At 39.2% G+C, this 22,870-nt stretch overlaps 1 protein-coding gene across 7 annotated transcripts in view; it reads left to right on the top strand.

Annotated features, from left to right (window-relative positions):
• pcbp3 (poly(rC) binding protein 3) overlaps positions 1–21,840 on the top strand; it is a 92,258-nt gene extending 70,418 nt beyond the window's left edge. For 2 of the 7 annotated variants that reach the window (XM_049594219.1, XM_049594217.1), the window contains 11 exons: positions 3,341–3,364; positions 3,462–3,494; positions 3,765–3,881; positions 4,472–4,603; positions 6,669–6,797; positions 9,429–9,503; positions 10,935–10,976; positions 12,967–13,045; positions 15,901–15,953; positions 16,474–16,643; positions 17,657–19,454. In XM_049594219.1, the coding sequence (XP_049450176.1) occupies positions 3,341–3,364; positions 3,462–3,494; positions 3,765–3,881; positions 4,472–4,603; positions 6,669–6,797; positions 9,429–9,503; positions 10,935–10,976; positions 12,967–13,045; positions 15,901–15,953; positions 16,474–16,643; positions 17,657–17,711 (909 nt within the window). In that variant the 3' untranslated portion in view covers positions 17,712–19,454. Of the gene's footprint in view, positions 1–3,340; positions 3,365–3,461; positions 3,495–3,764; positions 3,882–4,471; positions 4,604–6,668; positions 6,798–9,428; positions 9,504–10,934; positions 10,977–12,966; positions 13,046–15,900; positions 15,954–16,473; positions 16,644–17,656; positions 19,455–19,478 lie in introns of those variants that run through there. The other 5 variants (XM_049594222.1, XM_049594221.1, XM_049594220.1 and 2 more) reach the window with 5 other exon arrangements.
• Positions 21,841–22,870: the final 1,030 nt, after the last annotated feature.

The following is a 22,870-nucleotide window of genomic DNA, read 5'->3' as shown; positions in this document are numbered from 1 at the left end:
TTTGTTAAAAGCTGACAGCATGGAGCTCAAAAGACATTTGCATTCACCAGGCTGGAAGGGTGTAATGGAAATATGTTGTTAGTTACACTGTGGGAAGTATATGGGTGTAGCAGTTTTTAAAGTTTGACCCATATTTTAGGCTAAAAGCCTGTGCTGCTGACGCTGTTGCTTGTAATCACTAAAGTGCCTTTTTAGTCACGTCTGTAGATTGACCTCAGCTGTACCCAAGATTAGCTTAAAGTGATTATTCTACAATAGCTCTGCTTTTCTCCAACAACAGTACAGTAAATTGATCTGACTGGCAGATCCATATTCACATTAGGGACTCCCAAAAAATAAACCAGCTCTTCATGTGTTGCCTCCCAACCTGGCATCCACATTCATTCTGAAAGATCACCATGAAAGATGAGACATTTACATGCATGTCCTCGTCTTATCTCCTTTGAGTAATGCTGCCCCTGCTGCCCCACGTTCCCTTTGACAGCAGGTTCTGTGCGGCGTGTGGAATCCACCTGAGAAAAAGACATGACCTTTAATGTAACATATGAAGGTACTGAGCTTGATTTTTAGTGCTGCTGATCCAACTATAGTTTGCATCTTCGTAAGCCCTTATACAGTATGATGGAATTGATACAGAGGTTGGACTCATGGCACCCTCCTCTCTTCCACCGATTGTTGTTTCCCTGCATAACAAAATCTTGGTGGCTGGGCAGCAGCTGTCTTTTATCCTCTGGTGCCACTGTCCAGCTTCCGGCACTGGCTTGACCTGATGGAGACTCTGCAATCAGGATAGCTGATTAGCCCTCACAAGCAGACTTCCAGACTCAAAGAGTGACAGGCTTCCTTAGATGCTGCTCAGTGTGTTCTTGTCTTATTGGTTTCAGGTTTCCCAGGGCACAGTGTAAGTGGGCACCAGCATTACTTTTTCAGGCACTTATATGTAGCGTACTCTCCCTCCCTTCTTCTCCCCATCTACTCTTTCAGAGCTGTTTGTAGTTGGTGTGTGTTTGTGTGTATGTTGGCCTGCTGGTTAACATCCATCACTCCCGGTTAACATGGCCATTGCTTTCCTGCCCTTACAGTAAAGTGTTAAAACTATGGTCATCAATTTTGTGATAGCTAATAGCTGCAAGCAACTGTCTTCACTTATTCTGAGTCGTCATAAACACCAACACCCACACCACACATCTCCTCTGAACTGATCATGTTGATGAAGGTATGCGCCACAAAGCCTTGAGCCAAAGTCTTTGCAAAGCTTGCCAAGCAGTCTACAGCCAAATATTCCAGTGCTGCATGGTTACCCATGCAGGAGCTCGAGACACCAGTGACCAAGTGATAGTTTGAATAACCCTGCAGCCAGTCAGGCCCCAGAGCCTGCCAGCAGATGGCGTATGGGGGAGGACTTTGGCAGCTTGACCCTGGTCTGGTTCTTTTGCCCACAGCAGCAGAAGGGTCTTCCCCCTCAAACTGAGCAGCCATTTGGTTGGGCTGGCTGAGGTGCTTGAATGGTCTATCAGGTGCAACTGCTTAACGAGGGCATTCCCATTTTTGGGACATTTTTAACTTTATTTGATAGGACAGACAAGTGGGAAAGGGGGAGAGAGAGAGGGAGTGACATGCAGCAAAGGGCCACAGGCTGGAGTCGAACCCAGGCTGCTGCGGCAACAGCCTTGTACATGGGGCACCTGTTCTACCACTAAGCCACCGACGCCCCGGCATTCCCACTCTTTCATAGTGTCAGTGGCACAAGAACGTCTGAAAGACTTTGTGGTAGACATGTGTCCCTGAAGATGGAGTATGTAGTGTCCTGGGTGACCCTTCTCTGCACTTTGTATGAGCAGAACTGGTTTCTGCAGGACAGCAATGTGTTGATTTTTTTCTTAGTTTTGGCTGTGAGTTTCTCAAGTAATGAGAGGGACCTTTCATCCCAAAATCAAAAAAAAAAAAAAAGTTTCCTCTTACCTGTCGTGCTATTTAACTAATTATTGTTTTGGTGTGAGTTGCTGAGTGTTGGAGATATCAGCAGTAGAGACATCTGCCTTCTCTCCAATATAATTAAACTAGATGGCACTCGACTGTGTGGTGCTCAAACCACCAAAAAAGTACACTTGAAAAACTCAACAGCAATGCCTCTTTGCAGAAATCATGACCCAGTTATTCAAGATAATCCACAGGCCTTGTTGTGAGCAGTCTCATGTAGGAACTATTTTCTTTTTACCAAACTGCAACTAGCAACCATATCACCACATGTAAGGAAGCTTGCATTAACTCATGGCCGAGAGTTTCTACATGAAACTGCTCACAACAAGGTCTGTGGATTATTTTTAGCAACAGGGTCATGATTTCTGGAAAGAGACATTGCTGTTGAGTTTTTCAGATCTATTATTTTGGCGCTTTGAGCACCACACACCGAGTGCCATATACTATCATTATAAGTGAGAGAAGGCTGATATCTCCAACACTCTGCAACTCAAACCAAAACATCTAGACTTATAAACAGCACTACAGGTAAGAGGGCAAAAATGTACTTTTGATTTTGGGGTGAACTGTCCCTTTAAGCATTACTTTAGCAGTAAAAATTTGCATCTGACTGGATTTACTGCAACTAAGTGTTGGTCAGATTGTCAGATGTGAGTGATGTGTTGTAACAAAGGTGCTGAATGCATGGAAAGAGACGACATGACGTGTTTGCAGGTGGACATGCCTTCCATCGTACAATAAACTAAATCATGCCTAATTAAATGACGAGAGTAGAGCAGGAACATGAGGTACAGAAATGAATATTGTGCAGCATGTAGCAAAGGTAGTATTGGGAAATTATTTTGGAGTAAAAGTGTCGATTGTTTTATCAAAAAAGTGGAGTTGAAGTTCTTCATGCCTGAATGAAGAACACATTTCTCAAAGAATATTTGAGGGCAACAACAAAGTGTTTCTGCTGTGTGACTTTTCACAGCACTTGATAAATATAAATGAATGCTCAAGGAAGAACCTGGCACCGCTCAGCTACTAGCCCGCAGGTTTAACGTCACGATGGATGTAACTCTGGCAGTCACCGAGGAGAGGTCAGGGAGTGTTGACGCTTGCAGCCAATGCTGTCCCTCTGCCCTTTCTCCACTGTGTCACACCAAGCTCATGAAGAGTGATTACATGCATATGGAAAGTGTGGCCCTCAACACCGCCGTGCAGCTGTGAAACCTCCACATGCCCCTGTACCGTTTGCACCTGGTCCGGGAATAACAACAACAACAAAGCAGTTTTAGTACTACACATTTATCCAGATGATTCTTTAATTAATCATTTTAAAAAATCCATGTTTTTTCTCGTTTGTTTTTTATTGCAGGAGGTTGGAAGCATAATTGGAAAGGTATGTTATTTTTATTACAGAGCACATGCTTATATGGAAAAAATACAAATATCAAACCACTTTTTTTAATTTTAAATTGTAATTTACTTCTTCACAGAAGGGGGAAACAGTAAAAAAGATGCGAGAAGAGGTTAGTTTCAGTCTCAAAAAGCACCAAAATCACTTAATGATACTTATGTGTACATTTTCCTAAACAAGTCACAATGAGATTAACTTAAAGCACCATAGACAATGCAAACTGCTTCAAATAAAGGACGAATTCATGTAACTTTGTAATTTTATAGTGTCTTTAATTCATCAGTGATTTGTAGATAATTCAAATGTGGTATGGATCCATTCGTGGATGCCTGGATCTTACATCAGCTATATTGACCTCAATGACAGAATGTTGTTTTTCCAGAGCGGGGCACGAATCAATATTTCTGAGGGGAACTGTCCAGAGAGGATTGTCACCATTACCGGACCAACAGACACCATCTTCAAAGCTTTTGCTATGATCGCCTACAAATTTGAGGAGGTACTATAAGACTGTGGCAGCAGTATTGCCCACAACGCACATGCACTGTCCTTTTACCTCTCTTTATCTCTACTCATTCAAAATCAATTTCCACTTGCTGTAGTAAATTAAAAAATGAACACAGGCTTTTCTGATAGGGCACTTACGTACAGTAGATTAGTGTAAGGCACACTTTTATTGTGGTAGATATTTGTATTGCATGGCTGTAATAGGTTAATTTAAACTGCCTCAGCAGCCTTTTCTTCTGTTCTTGTCCTTGATGCCATTTATCTAATTGATATACTTAAGTACTGTGACTGGAACTGGAAGAGGAAATCCACTGCTGTGTCCGCAGTGACCTGTGTGAAATCTGGCCTGCCAGAATGATGCCCTTTTTACTTATTGACAAAGCCAGAGACAGCTACTGGTTCACCAGATATGAAAGAATCATTGAAACACAGGTGTTTTTGCAGCACATTTGCACTGACTCTTCAGTTTGTAAATGGATATATATGGATCGTCATAACCAACAAAAGCATAATTGATTTGTTTGGGTCACACTGAGGAAAATATGACCACTGCAAAATGAAATGTATGATCTTGTTTTCTAGGACATAATCAATTCCATGAGCAACAGCCCAGCAACCAGCAAGCCCCCTGTCACCTTAAGGCTTGTAGTGCCAGCCAGCCAGTGTGGCTCCCTCATAGGTAAAGGAGGCTCCAAAATAAAAGAAATGAGAGAGGTATGATATGAAACATGTTTTTTTGGATAACAAAGAATAAATCGCTGTAGGTCTTTTCATATTTTTGCCTTTTTTCTTAATGCAAGACAAACAGAAAATGTTGTGTAGCCAAATTGTTTCTCTCTCCCTTCATGCTAGTTACATTTTATGAATGTACATTATGAACACTCAAATGGTGGGACAGATATTAAAATGTATTCATTGTTTAACTAAATTGTTACATGTAGGCACTGGCAGCATGGCTCCATGAGCAGAAAAACTTGACCTTTTCTGTCAATATAGCACGCTCTGGGGAAATTATTGCTTCACTTGACTTCATTTACCCTCAACACTGATTATACATCCACTTAAAACGTGGCAAATGTTCTCTTTGATAACGTCACAACTACACTTTCAGCACAAAATTCTGACCTTGTAGCAGCATTGCAGCACCAGTTTAATCTGCACAGGCAATGACCTGTAACAGGTTTTTCCTATTCAACTCTCGATGGACTCACAAAAATCTTTTAACCTACTTGGTCACCATCAGGACAGAATCAACAGCAATACTCGTAAGGACAGGGATGGCCAAACTACACCCTGCAGGCCAACGGCGGCCCACTGCCCATGTTTAAATGGCCTGCAGCAAAAACATAAAAATAAAAAAATCAGAATATGGTTTGAGAATATTTCCAGTAAACTGAACTGCATGTAATGTGCACAGCTTAGTTAAAACAGCATGTCGCTGTCATCTTCACAAACTACTGCTAACAAGCCCTGCCTTTGTACTTCCTAATTTAAACACTAGATATCACTACTTCATATAATTATTGTTTACTAGTTGATAAAAACATTTACCTCAGTTAACATGGCAGTGGACCTGCAAAACGGATGATAGAGAAATACTTTTTGCAATATGAGGTCACATCAACACTGTAAACCCCAATCCACCTGTGACACACATTTTTAATGTAAAGTCTATACTAATTCTTTGGATTGTCGAATGACATAAAAACTTTATGTTCACTAGACACAAAAAACTCATCCCTTGTGAGCTTGACATATTTTTTTATGTAACGTCATCAATTTTTGAGTTTATTTGACTGTTGTTTTTTTTCCTCTGTTTATAATGCCCTTTCGTCTAATTAGTTTAAGCCCAATAGACAACACTATCATTGTGCACTTAACATATTGTGGCGCGTTGGGCTGAATGGGTGGAGTTTCTCAGCATGCCGTGGGACAATATGTTTAAGGCCATTAGCCAAAGAAAACTGTCTTTAAATGTGTTCTAAGTCACTTAAATTACCCATTACACAGTGATTAGTGTTTATGTGTTTCACACTGGTTCTAATGGGTTATAATGAAATAAATAAAAAGTAATAAAAAATAAAAAAAAAAAAAGCAATGTTTAACTGACATAAAATTTCTGTCAGAAGTTTTGAGTGCACACTTTTTAAAAAAAAAAAAAAAAGTTTCTAAAAATTAAATTGAGTGAGCAATTGGGTTTTACAGTGAATAAACTACTGTAATGTCAAAACAGTTTTGCATAATGATTTTGCATATGAAAAGTGTAACTTGTTGAAAACTATGCATGTGCTATTTTTACTGTAGACTCTTTGTCTTTGTCTGAATGTGACGTACATCAAAAAAGTTTGGCCACCTGGCTAGAGAGCTCCATCTGTGCTTATAGAAGTAGAGCTACAATGCATAACATTTGTTCTATCTCACACAGGCGTCGTCCTCTATAGGGTCTACAAGCATATGGGAGCAAAGTCAGGTGATTGCCCCCAGGTGCAGGAAGTTTGGGGGGGTGGGAGGGGCATAATATATGTTAGGAATAAATACACATGCATCTATGATCAGGTGGCACGGTGGTGTGGTGGTTAGCATTGTCGCCTCACAGCAAGACATCACATCACCACATCACACCTAGTTGTGATATTGGATGTCAGAGCCTCAAGAAAGTTTTACCTTTTCAATATATAGAGGCCAGGGCAGCTGTTTGTACTCACCAAAATCGCAGCCAGTGTAACTTAGAATTGAATTCTGTCAACACAGTCCCTCAAAGACCCCTACTCTACTCCAGTCCACAGGGGCCCAGGTTCAGGTGGCAGGAGACATGCTGCCCAACTCCACAGAGCGTGCAGTGACAATCTCTGGAACCCCAGAAGCCATCATCCAATGTGTCAAACAGATCTGTGTGGTCATGCTGGAGGTAGAGTATATCCAGATGCAGCAAAACAGCTGTAATTCAAGTGCTCATTTTAAGTCCAGTTATGTATTCTCACAGAAGAAGTCAGTATTGAACAGTTGTATTGTATTACTGGCAAGAAATTAAACCATGTCTTTGAATGTGCTTGCATTCACTGCTTGTGGTGAGACATTTTTTTAGGAATCAATTTTTGAATGGGACTCAGTGATTTAAATTTGCAGGAGGAATGATAAGATGAAGTACAAGTAAGGCTTTGTCTGGGTCAGACATTGTTGTCCATAAATGTCAACTCAGCAAGCAATCTGCCTGCCTGATTGAGGCCCTGAGAGGGCAGGTCGTGCCAACTTTGTCCATTTTTTTGTACATCTGGATAGGCTTTAAAAATTCTGGAATTATTTGTGATGCAACTACTTAAATACAGAGAGAAATTATCTCAATAGAGTTTAAAGGTAGCAGTTTATAATTACCACTTAAGCATTTTTGCTTTTGACTATCCAGGAGAACTGTCAGGAAACCCCAAGCCTGTTTTTGTAACATGAAGAACACAGTTGCTGTTTCTTGATGTTTTATTTAAAGCACACACCTAAGTGGATACTCCTCCCTCAACAGCGCAGCAGCTACAGAGGAAATCTGATTAAGCCCTCTCCACTGTCTTGAACAGCCTTGTTGCTGTGGCACAGCACGAATCAATAACTCTGTGTCATTATAGTAAGTTCGCAAACTGGAACTCCCCTGCCTACTCGCTGAATTCACCTCCCTGCTGACTTAGAGACAAAATCTGCCGCATTTGTGGTGATGCATTTAATCTGTGATGATCAGGCATGACATGTGCTGGGTCTTTGTATTCGTCTAATCTCTGAATAGAGACCATTCATACCTCTGAGCCCCATGGCTCCTTTTTGTTTTCATGAACAACATTTCAACTTCCAAAAGCTGTCAGCAAATTAAAACATTAAACAATTAAAACAACAACAAGAACACAAAGTTACCAAGACAAAGTGTTGTTTATGATTTTTCTTCTGTTACTCTGATGCAGCCTGATGCAATATACATATGAAGCACATTGAGAAATGTGATGAGTGAATACATGAGAAACACCAAGTAAATGAATGAATGTTGTGCTGTATTTTTGCCATAAGGATGATTGTTTTTACAATCAATTCCCAACTAAACATACCACATTCTCTCTTTTTTTGGTAACCAGTATTTTATTTATATATATATATATATATAAACAATATCACTTTTTGGTCAATAAATGACTCATATATATTGAATAAGGAACTTATACAAATACAAATTAATACATATAGAAATTAGGGATGTCCCAGTCCGATCTCAGAGATCGGGATCGGGGCTGATGAAGGAATTTTTTAACTTATCAGGATTGGCTATATTAAGTTATACAGTGGAAATGATCCTTTGTTTTACGTCAGCTGTCACGCAGGTGTTTTTACTCGCAAAGCTTTCATGCAAAGACACACTTTGCTCAGCCATCTCCCACTCAGCTCTCCTTTTCTCCTCCACTCTGCTGTGCTTGTGTGTGTTTGTGAGGGCAGCAGCTGAGCCCCGCCGGCAGCAAAACACAATACGCCATAACCGACAAAGATGCAATGTGAGACTGTTTATTTTTGTTTTTATTTATGTTTTTTTTTTTACCAAAATTATGAGCTCTCATTATATCTCAGCTCACTGTAAAAGTATCTTGCATTTACCATACCATTGTGTTTCACCACTGGCAAAGTGGTTCAGAACCGAAGACAACCACACTCACCATGCTACTGCAAAGTGCAACAAAAGCTGCGAGAGCAAAAAGCCAAAAAGACTCAAAATCTTTCTAGATTTGAGTCTTGATTTCCAGGCTACTTGATTGGGGCATCCCTAATATGAATAAATTTATTTAAAAAAGAAAAATGCACACAAATCAAATGCATATTCCTACATTAATATAAACGATAAGCTTTGGAGCCCCCGAAGTCCCAAAAGGTTAGATTTCTAGATTTTTATTATTCTGTGCACACCAGTTATTATCTTGTGGGAGCAAGTTAATTATCTTATACTTTCCTAAGAAAGTATCTTGTTTCTACAAGTTCATTAACTTGTTCCCACAAGATAATTAATTTGTGCACAAAAACTGTCACCTTTCAGGACTTTAGGAGCTCTCTAGTAATCCAAAATGATTTACAAGCAAATAATGTTCAGAAACAAAGAAAGTGTGTATGGGAGTATTATGTACACAGTGTGTGCTAACATCAAGATCTATCCACATTAATGTCCAGTGTATTCCAAGTGATCAATGCCATTCTCATATCTGTTTGTTAAATATGAATCTACTGCCAGTAGACATTTAGCTTAGCTTAGCATAAAAACTAGAAACAGGGGGAAACAGCTAGCCTGGCTCTGTCCAAAGGTAAAAAATATCTGTTACTTTGTGAACATTAGAGGCGCTGGTAGATGGATTGTTATGCTAAGATAAGCTAAGATAAATTAAGATAAGCTAAGCTAACATGGCCTATTTGGCAAACAGATGTAAGCATGAGGGAGGGAATAAGCACATTTCCCAGAATGTTGAATGAGCATTTGTCGTTTTCAAGTAGAACATGCTGACTCTCCTCTCTGTTCCCTTTCTCTTAGTCTCCACCAAAAGGTGCCACCATCCCTTATCGCCCAAAGCCCGCCTCCACCCCGGTCATTTTTTCTGGGGGCCAGGTAAGAGCTGAGCTAGCTCTAGCTTGTTTGTGCCTACAGCCAACCTGACACTTTTACTGCAGCATCAGCCCCTGCCTGTTCCTGCAAGCCTTTCTACTTTCTGTGTGCACATGTACATGCCACTGCAACGCTTTTACAAATGAGGCTGTCCTCTTTAGAAAAATGACAGCGTTGGTTGTTTGTTAAACCGCTAAAATGCCCTGTGTTTACATTTTCCTGACAAATGACCGCTTTTAGTCATGCTAATCTGCCCACACACTCTCAGTAGCAAAAGCAGAAGTAGTGTGACATTATTAAACAGCTAGAAAAAGTCTTAGGGAGGCAGGCCAGGTTTGGTTTGATGTATGTAAAAAGTGTGACTTTGGTACTAGAGTATGCAGTGCATGTGCTGTCTCCTATCAACAGTCAGAGTGCAGTGAGAGAGGTAGGGAGCTGTAAGTCGCACCGCAATGTTTGATTCAGCAACAATGACGTTAGTGTCAGCAAAATGCACAGCAAACACTAATGTCTGTCCAGCTAATATAGATAATTTAGTTGCAGATCCGTTGAATGCATTTGAAAATGTGGCAAACAAAAGAGGTAAATTTGCGAAACACTTCACATAACTACTCGTAATGACTCCAATTTGGTTGCTTTTCTTTTTGTCGGGAAATTATACCCAGTGGACATTAAATGGAACGTAAGACACAATGGAAGTCTTCAGCAGACAACATAATACACAAGCCTGCTTTGGAAAATTTTGAAGAGTGAACACACACAGGGTTACACAGAAATACACAGAGATACGCCTTTGCAATATAACACAGACCCCTGAATAAATACTACTGTTATGAAGCCTGTGTTCATACAACATTATGATTATTTCCAAAGCTGAAGTTTTTAATGGTGTCATGTTGGATTGCATCTTTTTCTTTGAAGAATTGAACGCGTGAATAAAAAATTACACAGGACAACTGAAGATGTAGAATTATGAAGCAGCATTTACAATAACTGTTCTTCAGATGACTGGTGGCCACTATATGTATATTATGAAATATTTGCACTTGTTCTCAGATAATGAAGTGTCCTCCGTGAGCATACTAATCCTGTTTTTGCATTCAGTGCACTACACTGTATAGGACATGATCTTGGCTGACACTCAGAAGTGGTTCATTTTGCATTCATTTATCATAGAAACACACTGATTTCTAAGGCTTGCATGTACAAAGTCTCATTGCATTTCACACTTGAATGTGGTAATGATGAATATGATTAACAAGATCAAGATCATCCCCTACTGTTTTTTCAAATCATAATATATTTGCAATAGAAATATTATTATGATTGTTTGAGATAAAAGTGTAAAGACAGTTTTTGATCTGTTTTATGTGCGACCCTTCTTATTGTAAATGAGATGCTAAAATTTTCATTCTGTCATGTTTGTCTTTACAGGCCTATACAATTCAGGGACAGTATGCCATACCACACCCGGATGTGAGTAACTAAATTAATCAAGAATTCAACTTACAAAAATAGCAGCTGCAATTTTATTATATGGACACAAAAGAAAAAAATGGCTGTGCTTGCAAATTTTTTTTTCTGTTGTCATTTTTTCTAGATCATATCTCGAAAATAGGCAATAATCATCCTGATATCAAAAAACAAAAAATGAAAAGTTGTTTCTTCATATTACTTTATGTTGACCACAAGTTTGAATCTCCAGGGCTGAAAAATGAAGCCAATACGTAAGTGCCAAAAACTGCAGTTCCTTGAGTGGCCACATGAGGCTGGCTCCAAAACCGAGTCAGTCCCCATAGAGCCCCATGTTAAAATGCCCAACTTTACAGCAATAATAAACATGTTTACAGCCTGGTACAAAAAAGTTTGTTCTGTAACTAATGTCCCTTTTTATACAGCCGTACAGGGACATTTTTGTGCAACTCACCCATTTAAATTTTATAAAGGCCTAAAGGTATGCATAATTAAGGGCGGGCGCAGTTCTCATCCAAACATAGTCAGTTATGGCTCCACAAAACAAGATGGCAATGGCCAAAATGCCAAACTCAAGGCTTTAAAATGGCAGTCCACAAGCCAATTCGTGCCTACATCCATTATTTTGATACAGTCTATGGTGTATCAGAGATCAGGGGTGCCATGTCAGCATGCACAGATAATATCTTAACTTAAGCAACTGATTTAAGATAAACAAAACTACACCTTTTTGCATTGACTTACTGTTCAGTTATGACAGTGATCTTGAAGGCTGAAATCAGGTGTGATCAAATGAACCAGGTTAACATTTTTTGGTTCTCAATAATTAGTCTCTGATCTCAAGAAAAAAGGTCATGTTTACAAGATAAATTATCTAATTATCTCGAGAAATCTGCCTTTTGTTTTCTCAATTATTGGCATAACTAAATGAGAAAATGAGGTTTGATATCTTGAGAAAACAAAATAATTAACTTGTGATCTTGAGATAATGGAATTAAAAAATAATTGCAATTATGGCCGTTCTGGGCTTCCATACCTGGACACAGCAGCTCTTTAAAGTTATTTAGACACAAGTCATAAATCGTGTCCTTCAATTCTCTGTCCTTTTGGTTAGAGGGTGGACTGCAGCTCAGCCACTGAAAGAACTCTTCACAGATGTGGTTGATAAAAAAATGGTGACTATTGGTGATAACGATAAAGGCAAAGACAGTAATGGCAGTTTTGATGTAGACACCCCTTTAATTCCAGTGGACCATCTAGTCTCCATTAATAATCTGCCTTCATCTGTCCTTGTCGTAAGAGCATCTCATGAGCTACCCTGTGTCAGATCCACTAATTCAAAGTTGGGCAATGATTGATGCCGCTGGAGGTGGTGGTTGACGGTACAATCGCTCAAGTGCAGGCTTGACACCCTCTTCCACCCTCATTAAAACTCCTCTTAAAAGGAGAAGAAGGCTTGAAAGCATTCGTCTTCCCCCGTTCCCAATGGAAATGATCCACAGCAGGGGATGGACATCCTGTGACCATGTCAGGGGGGGTAGAGCGGCTGCTCTGACAGGCATGTAAAACCAAAGGTTCTCAGTTCTGAGTCATAAGTGCCAGTTAGAAGGACACATGATAACTGAGGGGGCAAATGGGAATTCGGTGATTCCCTGCATTTGGTTAATGTGCACATGAGTGGAGTTGTTTGTCTCTCAATCTTGTAAATTAAAAAAAACACATTGATGTATGTGAAATTTACAAGGAATTTGCAAGAAAAAAAAAAGAAGAAGCAGAAGAAGAAGAATCAAATTACATAGCAATTCATAACCCCATGGCAGACAATCTCTCTATCACTGTACCTCTTTTTCTTACTTTTTTCGTCCTCCACCACCCTGTGTCATGGCCTCCTTCTCCTCACCGTTTCTTCACTCTAGTTTTTGTTGGTTTCATTTCTTGGTGTGACCTGTGTAACAGTAACCTCTTAGTTCTACTTTCCCTCCTAACCCTTCAGCAGTTGACCAAGCTCCACCAGTTGGCTATGCAGCAAACCCCCTTTACCCCTCTCGGACAGACCACCCCTGCTTTCCCTGGTACGTACCCACAAGGCCCTTTAGATATTTCCTTCTCTTTGCATCCAGAGAAACATTTTTCTCTTTCCCTACCTTCCACCTTATCTCTCTTTTGGCACAGCATGACTTGACCCCTGTGGTTTCTCTCCTTTTTTGATTTTTTTCATATATATTTTTCTCTTGGCTCTGTCTCATATTGTACCAGTGAAATGCAAAAAAGAAAAGAAAAGAAAAGAAAAGAAAGGAAGATCGCTTCACTTTAAACAATGTATTCGGCATTGCATTATCACTTGGCAGCAGGATTTATCCTTCCTCTAACACATTTTAGGTTGTGTTCCTTTCTATTAAAGATGAATACCTCCAGTGAAAAAGGTTGTCCACATTATATTGCAATAACAAACAAATTCTGCCCCCACATCTGAACTGAACTGTTTCAAAGGGACCTTGGTACATATACATGTAATATTCTTCCTGAAATATGTCCTGCATGTCTTACTGCAAAAGATGAACTGAACATCTCAGAAATATGTATATTTTTTCACCACTTTCATCTAAAAGTCTGTGGCAATTACCTTTATACATGGAATTATTTATTGAATCAACAGGAGTTGTTTAAAAATGTTCCCTCATTAAAATGTGTTTTAGCTGATTTTCTGACATCTCATTAAATCACGCACACAATTTAATAAGGAAATATTGTGTTAAAAACAAAAGCCCCCCAAAAAAAGAAAAAAAAAAACTACAGCTAAAAGGTTCCATTGAGATGAGTTTACATACTTAAATGTAAAGTTGATCTAACAGCCGGTAGGCCTAGCTTAGCCAAACGATTACAGCTATCCTGAAAAGTTGTAAAATCTGCCTACCAACACCTTTAAATGAGCTGTGTGCAACATTCAGAACATTGATACAGCAGCAAACAACTATTTGCAATGTAAATGTGTGTCCACATGGCGTTTTTACTCAGCAGAAAAGCGGTGGCAGGGTGCTGGGTAGTGCTTTATCCCAGTGTTTTTTTAAATACTGTGCAAAATGTGGGTATATTTCTATAGCAACAATATCTTGACATTAATGTTTGCTAGGTAGCTAGTGTAACACTACATTAACAGAGGGTTGACTACACAGGTAAAAACAGGCTTACAGTACATATGGTGATAAAAGCACAACACTCACCCGCAACATTCAGTGTCCGGCTGATATGCTCCCACAAATGGGATTTTCTGTCTTTGCTGTGATAGCGCCAGACTGACATGTGTTATACAGTAGATACAAGAGTGGCAGTGATGTCACCGGTTTTCTGAAAAGTTTAGAGATTTTCAACTGGACATGCTCGGAGCAGCCATACAAAATAAAAAACAAAAAAACAAAACTGGAGCACTCTGTAAAAAAAGTCTCTGGGTACAGCGAGGGTTGCCATGAGTTCTGGTTTTCCCAGATTGTTCTCTTTTTTGAGCAACTGCCCCAGAAAATGTGAAAATGTACTTTAAATTTTCAGAGTTCCAAATAAAACCGGATTCTACTACTGCTATTCTGCTTTTTTCTCTTTATGTTTAGACATCCAATCCCATGTCTGTAAACAGGTAACAATGAGTAGCACACAGCAACAATTGGCCATAAGTTTAGACATCTTTTTCATTGGTAGCAGCAATACGAAAGTTTACCTTATCACCTAGCAACTGCCCAGTTAGGCTACTCTAGTGCTGCTATTAGGATGATTAAGCTCGGAAATGATTTGACAAAAACAGTCCGTAGGTTTCTGTACGTTTTTCGACTTTATGATCAGTGATCAATTATTTTCCAGCCACTGATGTACTTGGTCTGTGTGACTGGATGGAGAATATGGGCTCCTGTTTTTGTAATGGACATGGTATAAACCAAGCATACTCACGTTACTTGAACATTTATAACTTGTCTTATTACTTCAGTAAATGGTCAGGTGTAGTTAGTGAAGCTTAGATCCATAAATGGTCAAAGAGGAAAGCAATAGCTGTATCTGACTGCTGAGTGTTATGAGCTCGACTGCACATCAGGACTAATAGAGGTAAGGGAGGCAATGGGGATTCCTACAACTGTTAACATGATATATTTGCAAATATGGTTTATCGCCCTACATTGTGCGTCAGATGTCCCGGTTATTCACAAATCAAATGTGTCAACTAGCTGCGCCACTTTTTACCTGGTGGCTGCATGCTGCTGCATATGCTCTCTCCTCATTGGAAACAACTGAAAAAGATGCCAGCGTTCGTGGAAAAATGGTGTCCTGTGCAGAGAATGAAGTCTCGCTACCTTTGTGTGTGTTCTACTAATCTGAGCTTTTCTGTTCTTTAGTGTGACTCTGCAACCCCCCACCCCTAAGTTATCACTATTAGCTCTGTCAGCACTATTGCCATAGCAGTGTTCATGCGATTAGCTTTGCTTGCCCTGTTAGCACTGTTAGCTGCTCGCTGCTGAGTAGCCACCTACATGTTCAGAGCCGTGTGCAAGCAATTCTTGCGCAGTCTCTAAATCATATGCGCTCTGATTGTTGCATACAGCTCCTTGTAAGCTAAGAGCTAGCTGAGAAAATCGACACTGACCCTTTTATTTGTATGCTAAATGTGAAGTTGGGGCCAAGAGACTGTTCTTACCTCTGCTTTGTACTGGTAGGCAGATTTTGTTGCCTTTGAACAGAGCCAGGCTAGCTGTTTCCACTAGCTGTGCTAAGGTAAGCTAACCATTTGCTGGATGTAGCTTTATATCATACAGAGAGTGGTATCAATCTTCTCATCTGAAGAAGCAAATAAGCGTATTTTTCAAAAATGTCAAAGTAGTCCTTTAAAAGTTTAAAATGACTTTTTAAAGTCAAATCTCCTTTCTTATCCCATTGCTCCCCAATTCAGGTTTGGATGCCAGTCCACCAGCCAGTACCCATGAACTCACCATTCCTAATGATGTGAGTAATGCTTTCTGTAGACAGCTGACTAAGAGTTATGTTTAAAAATTCTGTACTTTTCAAATTATGTGAGACTGTGGTTTATGTCATAGTGCAGTACCTACAATTTGTCACAGAGCACACTGATCCAATTAACTTAAAGTTTAGGAGAGTAGATGGTAGCTTTGATCGTTAATTAAATGATAAGGAAAATATTTACAAATGGTAGAGTGCACTGTTCTTTCAAAGGTATTGATATTATAGGATCAAATAACTGACATCATTACCAACAATGCTCCTGCAAACTTCAGTTCTTACTGTTTGCACAGCAGAATACCCCCATTCAGCTGGTATATTGACCATGCTATCATTAATCAAACTTAACTTCCTGAATGATGGGATTTAAATGAAATCCAGACCATTTTATAACCCATTAAACTTCCTTTTAACGTCAAATGTATAAGGCATTAAGTATAAATGTATTAAGACAACACGGAGGATTCCTTGCTCCATGTTCTAAGACTTCTGCCCTTTTCCCCAGCTAATAGGCTGCATCATTGGACGCCAGGGAACCAAAATAAATGAGATTCGACAGATGTCTGGAGCGCAGATCAAAATTGCAAACGCCATGGAGGGCTCGTCAGAGCGCCAGATCACCATAACAGGGACTCCAGCTAACATCAGCCTGGCCCAGTATCTCATCAATGCCAGGTAACCTTTTAACTTTAACTGCTGGGCTCCAGCACAATCTAAAGGATAAAAGCAACACCTGAATGTCCATTTATATAGTGAAGATCCAAGAACACTGCTATCGGTGACTGTGCTGTTTGAAAAGAAGAAGAAAGCGTGGTAGTTTAGTTTGACATTCATGACACTGATACTTTGATGAGTTGCCAGAAAAAGCACAATATCTGTTAGGTTTTGACAAGTGACAGATAGGTCCATGAAGACTGTGACTATTCATGTTATATTCTTGGGTTTTCCTTTCTACTTTGGTTCCTTATTTCCATGCATTATGCATTAAGTTTCAGTCAGTACACTCTTTGCAAGTAAGTGGCTCGTGGGAGCAATGCCAACTACTGAGACAAGTAAGCTGTGCCTTTGAACAAGACCTGCAGATTAGTAAATTGGATGTTCAATAAATGAATCATCAGATGCTTAATGCTAACATCGGTCTGGAAAGTTCATTGACAAAACCTTCATCATAGATCTGTAAAACAACACAAAAAGGTATTCAGCCTCAACAAGACAAATATATCAGATGAAACGAAGATGACCCTCATGTATTTGTAAATAAGCCAATCGTTTTGTTTAATTTAAAGCAACTAACTAAATATTTTGAACCCCAGGACTAAGATAAACAGGGTCTGGATAGGTAAGATACTGCTTATACCAGTAAAATACTGAGGAACATATTTTTCATTTGAATTTTCTTGCCATGCCCTACCACCCCTGTCTCTTTTTCCCTCCTCTATCCACTGAAACCACTAATTCATTATCAACACAGAAAATAAATGTGTTATCCACAACTCTGGAAAATAAAACAGAACCTCACTGATGTCCACAGGCTACCCACACCTCAAAGTCAAATGTTATCAGCGTCAGAGCAGGAGAACCCACATACTCAACAAACAGGACTTTATGTCTTTGACTTTTAAGGGGATTTCGGACAACAGCCCGCTGAGAAACTAATGGCTATTGCTTTCCCACAATTCCAATGGCAGGTTCAGGGACGTGGCTGCCATGTGGAATGACCCCTCATCCATGACTACATCCTGAAGTCACACCAAATCTGCCCCTGTTTGCAGAAGCTAACATCAAAACCACAACTGCTTCACAATTAACCTCTACGTGTTATCCCATGGAACTTCCCTTAGACTCCCTTGGTTTTACATAACACTTTAACATTAGCCTGTGAGTGACCTATAGTAAAAGTCAGACTAACAACACAGGGATTTGTTTTAAATGGATGTAGCCAGTGTATCATTAAGAATAGTTTGACATTGTGGGATATTCAGTTAAGATTATTAATATAATTGCATTGAATTAGATAAGAATATCTACACCACTCTCATCTCTGTCACTTGAATATGAAGCTAGGAGATAATTAGCTTAGCTTAGCTTAGCTTACCTTAGCTTACCTTACCTTAGCTTAGCAAAGGTTGGAAACAGCTAGCCTAACTCTTCTCAATTCATATAGCAGCACATCTAAAGTTAACTGATTCACATTGAAGGCAAGGCTTCAGGCTTCATTGCTGTAAAAAGTCTTCCAAGCTATACAGCCACATAGGTCTTTTTGTTCTTACCATCTAATACTATCCACTGGGGCATTTCCTAAACTGGCGCTCCTATTGGTGGACGATAAAATAGCTTGTATATGAACACTAATGGTTGCAGGTGTAAACATGTGATCAACATTGTTAAACTATTACAGTTGTGCCAAAACTGCATGATTAGGTTAAGGCAACAAAACTCCTTGGTTAGGCTAAAAAAAGACCACAGTTGGACTTAAAATTAGTACATCTATCACTGACAAAACGTAAAGTCCGTATCTCACATGACACACATCACATACTAAGACAGTCTGTGTAACATTGTTAAAATACATCCATATTGGTTTTTGGGTTTCACACAGGACATGAACAGCAGTTCTTGAATAAAAGTCCTGTGTTTGTTTGACCCATTTACTTCCCTTCTGTCCCATGTCATTTTTTCTATGAAATAAACAAACTCTGATTTGTAAGTAAGTTTTATTGGTGTTGGTGAGTCTGCTAACTTAAGGCGGAGCCAGGCTAGGTGTTTCCCCCTGTTTCCACTCTTTATGCTATGCTATGCTACGCTAAGCTAAGCTTAGCTAACCATCTCCTCACTTTAATGAGCAGACTTGAGAGCGGTACTGATCTTCTCATTTTACTACAAGAAATAGAGTGTATTTCCCAAATGTCACACTATTCCTGCAAGTATTTATTTAGCATGCCTCATTCCAGGAACAATATATATTGTGTTTCTTTTTGTCATTACTATATTAGATACATTTACCTATTAATTCCTATTGTGTCTGGAAAGAGTAAAATGAATAAAAAATGTAAAATGAACAAAAAAAGCAAAGAAAAAAAGGACTAAACACATGACTGCCAATTGAGCAATGCTGTTAGAGAGAAGAGTGATGTGATGCCTCTGTCAGGGAATACAGCAATTTCTACACTAGACATTTTTCATTACACTACCATTCTTTTCTGTCCACTGCATGGCTTCATGAGAGGGTTAGTACTGCATGGTTATGTTACCATATTTTTTTTTTAGAAGTTAAGATGTTTTATGTCAAAGGGTACAATGAAAATATGGTATCTAATCTGTGTGAAAAGACAAACAAACAAACTGGTGCCAACAAGAATTGGAGCACAAAGCCAGCCATTGCAGCATAACTTTCACTTTCAAGCGAAAGTTCCTCTTTCACAGCTGTATTTTTATTTTTTCTCTGTCTGCCTCCCCACCCTCCCCTCCCCCTGCTCCTCCTCCTCTCCCGCCTCCCCTGAACTGTTCTAGGCTGACGTCTGAAGTCACTGGAATGGGCACACTCTAATTTCTACCCATCTTCCCTCAGTGCATCACATGACCTTTGAGCAAATGGCATTGCACATAGTATATTTATTATTTCTCTGTATTTGACTGTCCTGATATTTATGTGACTTTAACCTTTATAATTTCTAGTGTTTACCATAAACACGTGTATTTGCACTGTTACTAGGATTCCTCACACCTATCCTGTTGTTTCTGTTTCTGAAAGGTCGCTTTACTTTTTTGTCACTCTAGTACCTTTCATGGCATCTCATGCACTGCACCATTTTGTTTTTACCTCATGTTGTAGCACATCACTGTACTTTTCTGTTTTGCACTGCAGGCACCTGAAAGTAAATGCAAAGTAAACCTAAAGACTGGTGACAATTTAAACCAAGGTTGTCCCTCTTCCACCCCACAATCTAATATGCTGACACATTTTTATTCCATATTTTAACAACCTGTGTCAGTGCATTAGGCTACTCACACAAAAGCCCAATAAGCAACTCTAAACCAGGTATTTTATTCCTGTTTATTTTATACTGTGCGTTACTGTGTGCCTGTAGACATATGCATACATATGCCTGCTTGTCTTAGTGTTGTGTGTACACTATAGATTGATCTGCATGACACATGAAACCTACTGCATTTCCAAGTTATTTCAAAATCATACAGGTAGAAAGGGAGACTGAACGGTGAAGGGGAACGGAACAAGCTGTGAACGTCTATTTATGATCTGGATGTGTCACTCTGACTCCAATCTGAAATGACCTCATGGGCGCAGGCCAATAAACATCCACTGTAATGCACAAATATCCGTCTTTCTGAGTTTCATGTGAGACCTGACGAGAAGGTTGGGCGGAAAAAAATGAAAATAAGCCAAGTAAATGACTGCAGTGAAGAGCGAAATCCAAATGCATGCTACAAATAAAGCCCACTTTATTCGCCCATACTCAACCAACATAATATAATCATGTTATCCATGCTGCCATCATAACAGCTATGTATAAGAGGCATGGGCCATATAAAGAGCTGAGAATCATCTAGTGTATATTTGCACTTAATTTAAGGTTTCAGTATTTGCCATAAGGGCTGTTTTTCACATCTGTTTGCAAGCCTGTGTTTCTGGTTAGCATTTATGACTCATTGGAAACATGTTACATATGTATCTGCAATGAACTAGCTGGTATTGCAGCTGGTATGTCAGCTCATCAAGCTACATACGTATAAGGCTTACATATACATTTATGTATGACTCTCTGCGGTTGACATGCAATGCAGAATCTCCTTGGTTACACCATGTTTTAGCTACTAATAAATGCACACACACACACACACACACACACACACACACACACACACACACACCCAACCTGCATCCCTGCTCAAACTGAAGCTGAATGTATTTCAAAATGTTTTTAACTGCTGTCAATAACATGTCATATTCGATCAAAACACCTTTGACGGTGTCTTTTTGGCATTTAAATAAGTAAAATAAATGTGATGCATAATGATGAATACAGTAGAGATGCTTATTTATCAAAAAGTTTTCAGTTTTTTAAGGTTGAGCAGTTTACTCTGAAAACGATGTTTGTTATAGATGATCTATTTAAAATTGTAATCTGCAAATTTTAAGACAAGATACATACAATGTTATGTAATCTGATTGTTTTCTATTATGTTAGAGTTCAAACATAAACAAAGACTTTCCTTGTGTTTTCAGACATTTCAATAGATGGCCTCATCAGTATTTGCAGCTCTCATTTCACCCTGTATTTGATGCCATTCCTAGGGCATTAAATACAGAAGCTTGGTCAGTTGCCATCAGCAGCTGAATTCGATGCACAAGGCACCCTTTAGTTTCAGCTTTCAGCTGACCATAATGTCAACCCTTCCATCGCAACAACGTAATATAGAGAGCAAGAATGTCTAAGTAGGGCGGCAGGGGTTGTGGTGGTGAATGGGTCTAACAAACATGGACTTTAATCCAGGAGACCACTGTTAGTGTCCAGTGTAAAAACAAAAGCCCACTTTGTTTTAATGTAGCCTTACATAACTTAGGTAGACACATGAGATAATTAAGTCACTCGTGATGTATTTCCGACACGTTACATACTTATTTTAACCCACAACATGATTTTTTTCAAGACCTAATCTAGTAGTTTTGTCCCCTGAAACTAACTGTGACCGTTTGACAATGTTACCCACGTGTTTCATGTTTTACGCAGAGGAAAGCCTTTGTGTCGGTATGAGATGCAGAGGGGGTTTGATACAGCATTTTTTTCAACTATGTAGTTTTTTTCAACTACATTACACATTTAACATCATGTGACATAATGTCACATGACGTACACCACAAAACACAGTCACTGACTTATTTAAGTAACTCAAACCCATGATCATATTTTCTAAACCTAACAAGGTAGTTTCAGGCCTACACCTTAAGTAGTTTTGGTAGGTTTATTTTAAAAAGACACTACATGTAACAAGCTGATATTGACATGCCGTCCCTGAGCATCCAAAACTGATGCTAGAGGGGTAAGCGTGTTGCTTACTTCAAAATATAAGCTATTTGATTTTTAAAAAGATGATATTTATACTAATCACTGAGCAGTCAAACATGACACTCCAATAAGTAATATAATGTTAATCTGATGGCTGTGTCTCACTGATTGCAGGTAGCTACCATTTTTAATCCTCTTTATCTTAATACAACTAAATCCCAAAGCCTGGATATGCATAATTTACAATAATAACTATAGAGATGATGTTTGGGGAATATTATTTGCGTCATTGCAATTTAGGCTCAGGTACTTGGCTTTTGGTTTGAATTGATTATACATCTGTTACAAGTCAGTAATACACTGTTGTTGTTGAAACAAGGCTGCTTTACATTGATACATTTACATTTCACATGTATACATCGCTTCACATTTACATTACGAATGTAAATCTGTACATAAGCGCTCATCTGGCTGCATTCAGATGTGTTTCAGATGAATAAACTAAGGAATCGCTGATTGAGGGCTACCAGGTTTTTATTAATGTGTCATATAAAAACATTTCGTTTTCTGCAGAATCTGATCATTAAAGTTGTTTAAAATCTTCTGTAAAGTGCACATTAATAGTTGTGTTTGTAGGTTTAAGGTGTCTGCTGGTTGTGTGCAGGCAGGCCAGCATAGAAGTCCTGCAGTCAGTCATACTTTACAGTATGACTGATTTGCAAACATCTCAGTTGCCTTTTAGATTGTCATATCTTTCACAATCATGGCATCGCTCATGTGCTCATCACTCTACAAAGCCGTGTACGTCAAACACCTCTTGTTGTGTTGTTTTTGTCATTTTACTGATGCATTAACACTTTTGTTACTGTGCTAGAG

Source organism: Epinephelus fuscoguttatus, linkage group LG13 (assembly GCF_011397635.1).
Source record: "Epinephelus fuscoguttatus linkage group LG13, E.fuscoguttatus.final_Chr_v1".
NCBI lineage: Eukaryota > Metazoa > Chordata > Actinopteri > Perciformes > Serranidae > Epinephelus > Epinephelus fuscoguttatus.
Note: the sequence above shows the minus strand (reverse complement) of the source record. Positions and strands in the feature narration are given on the sequence as shown.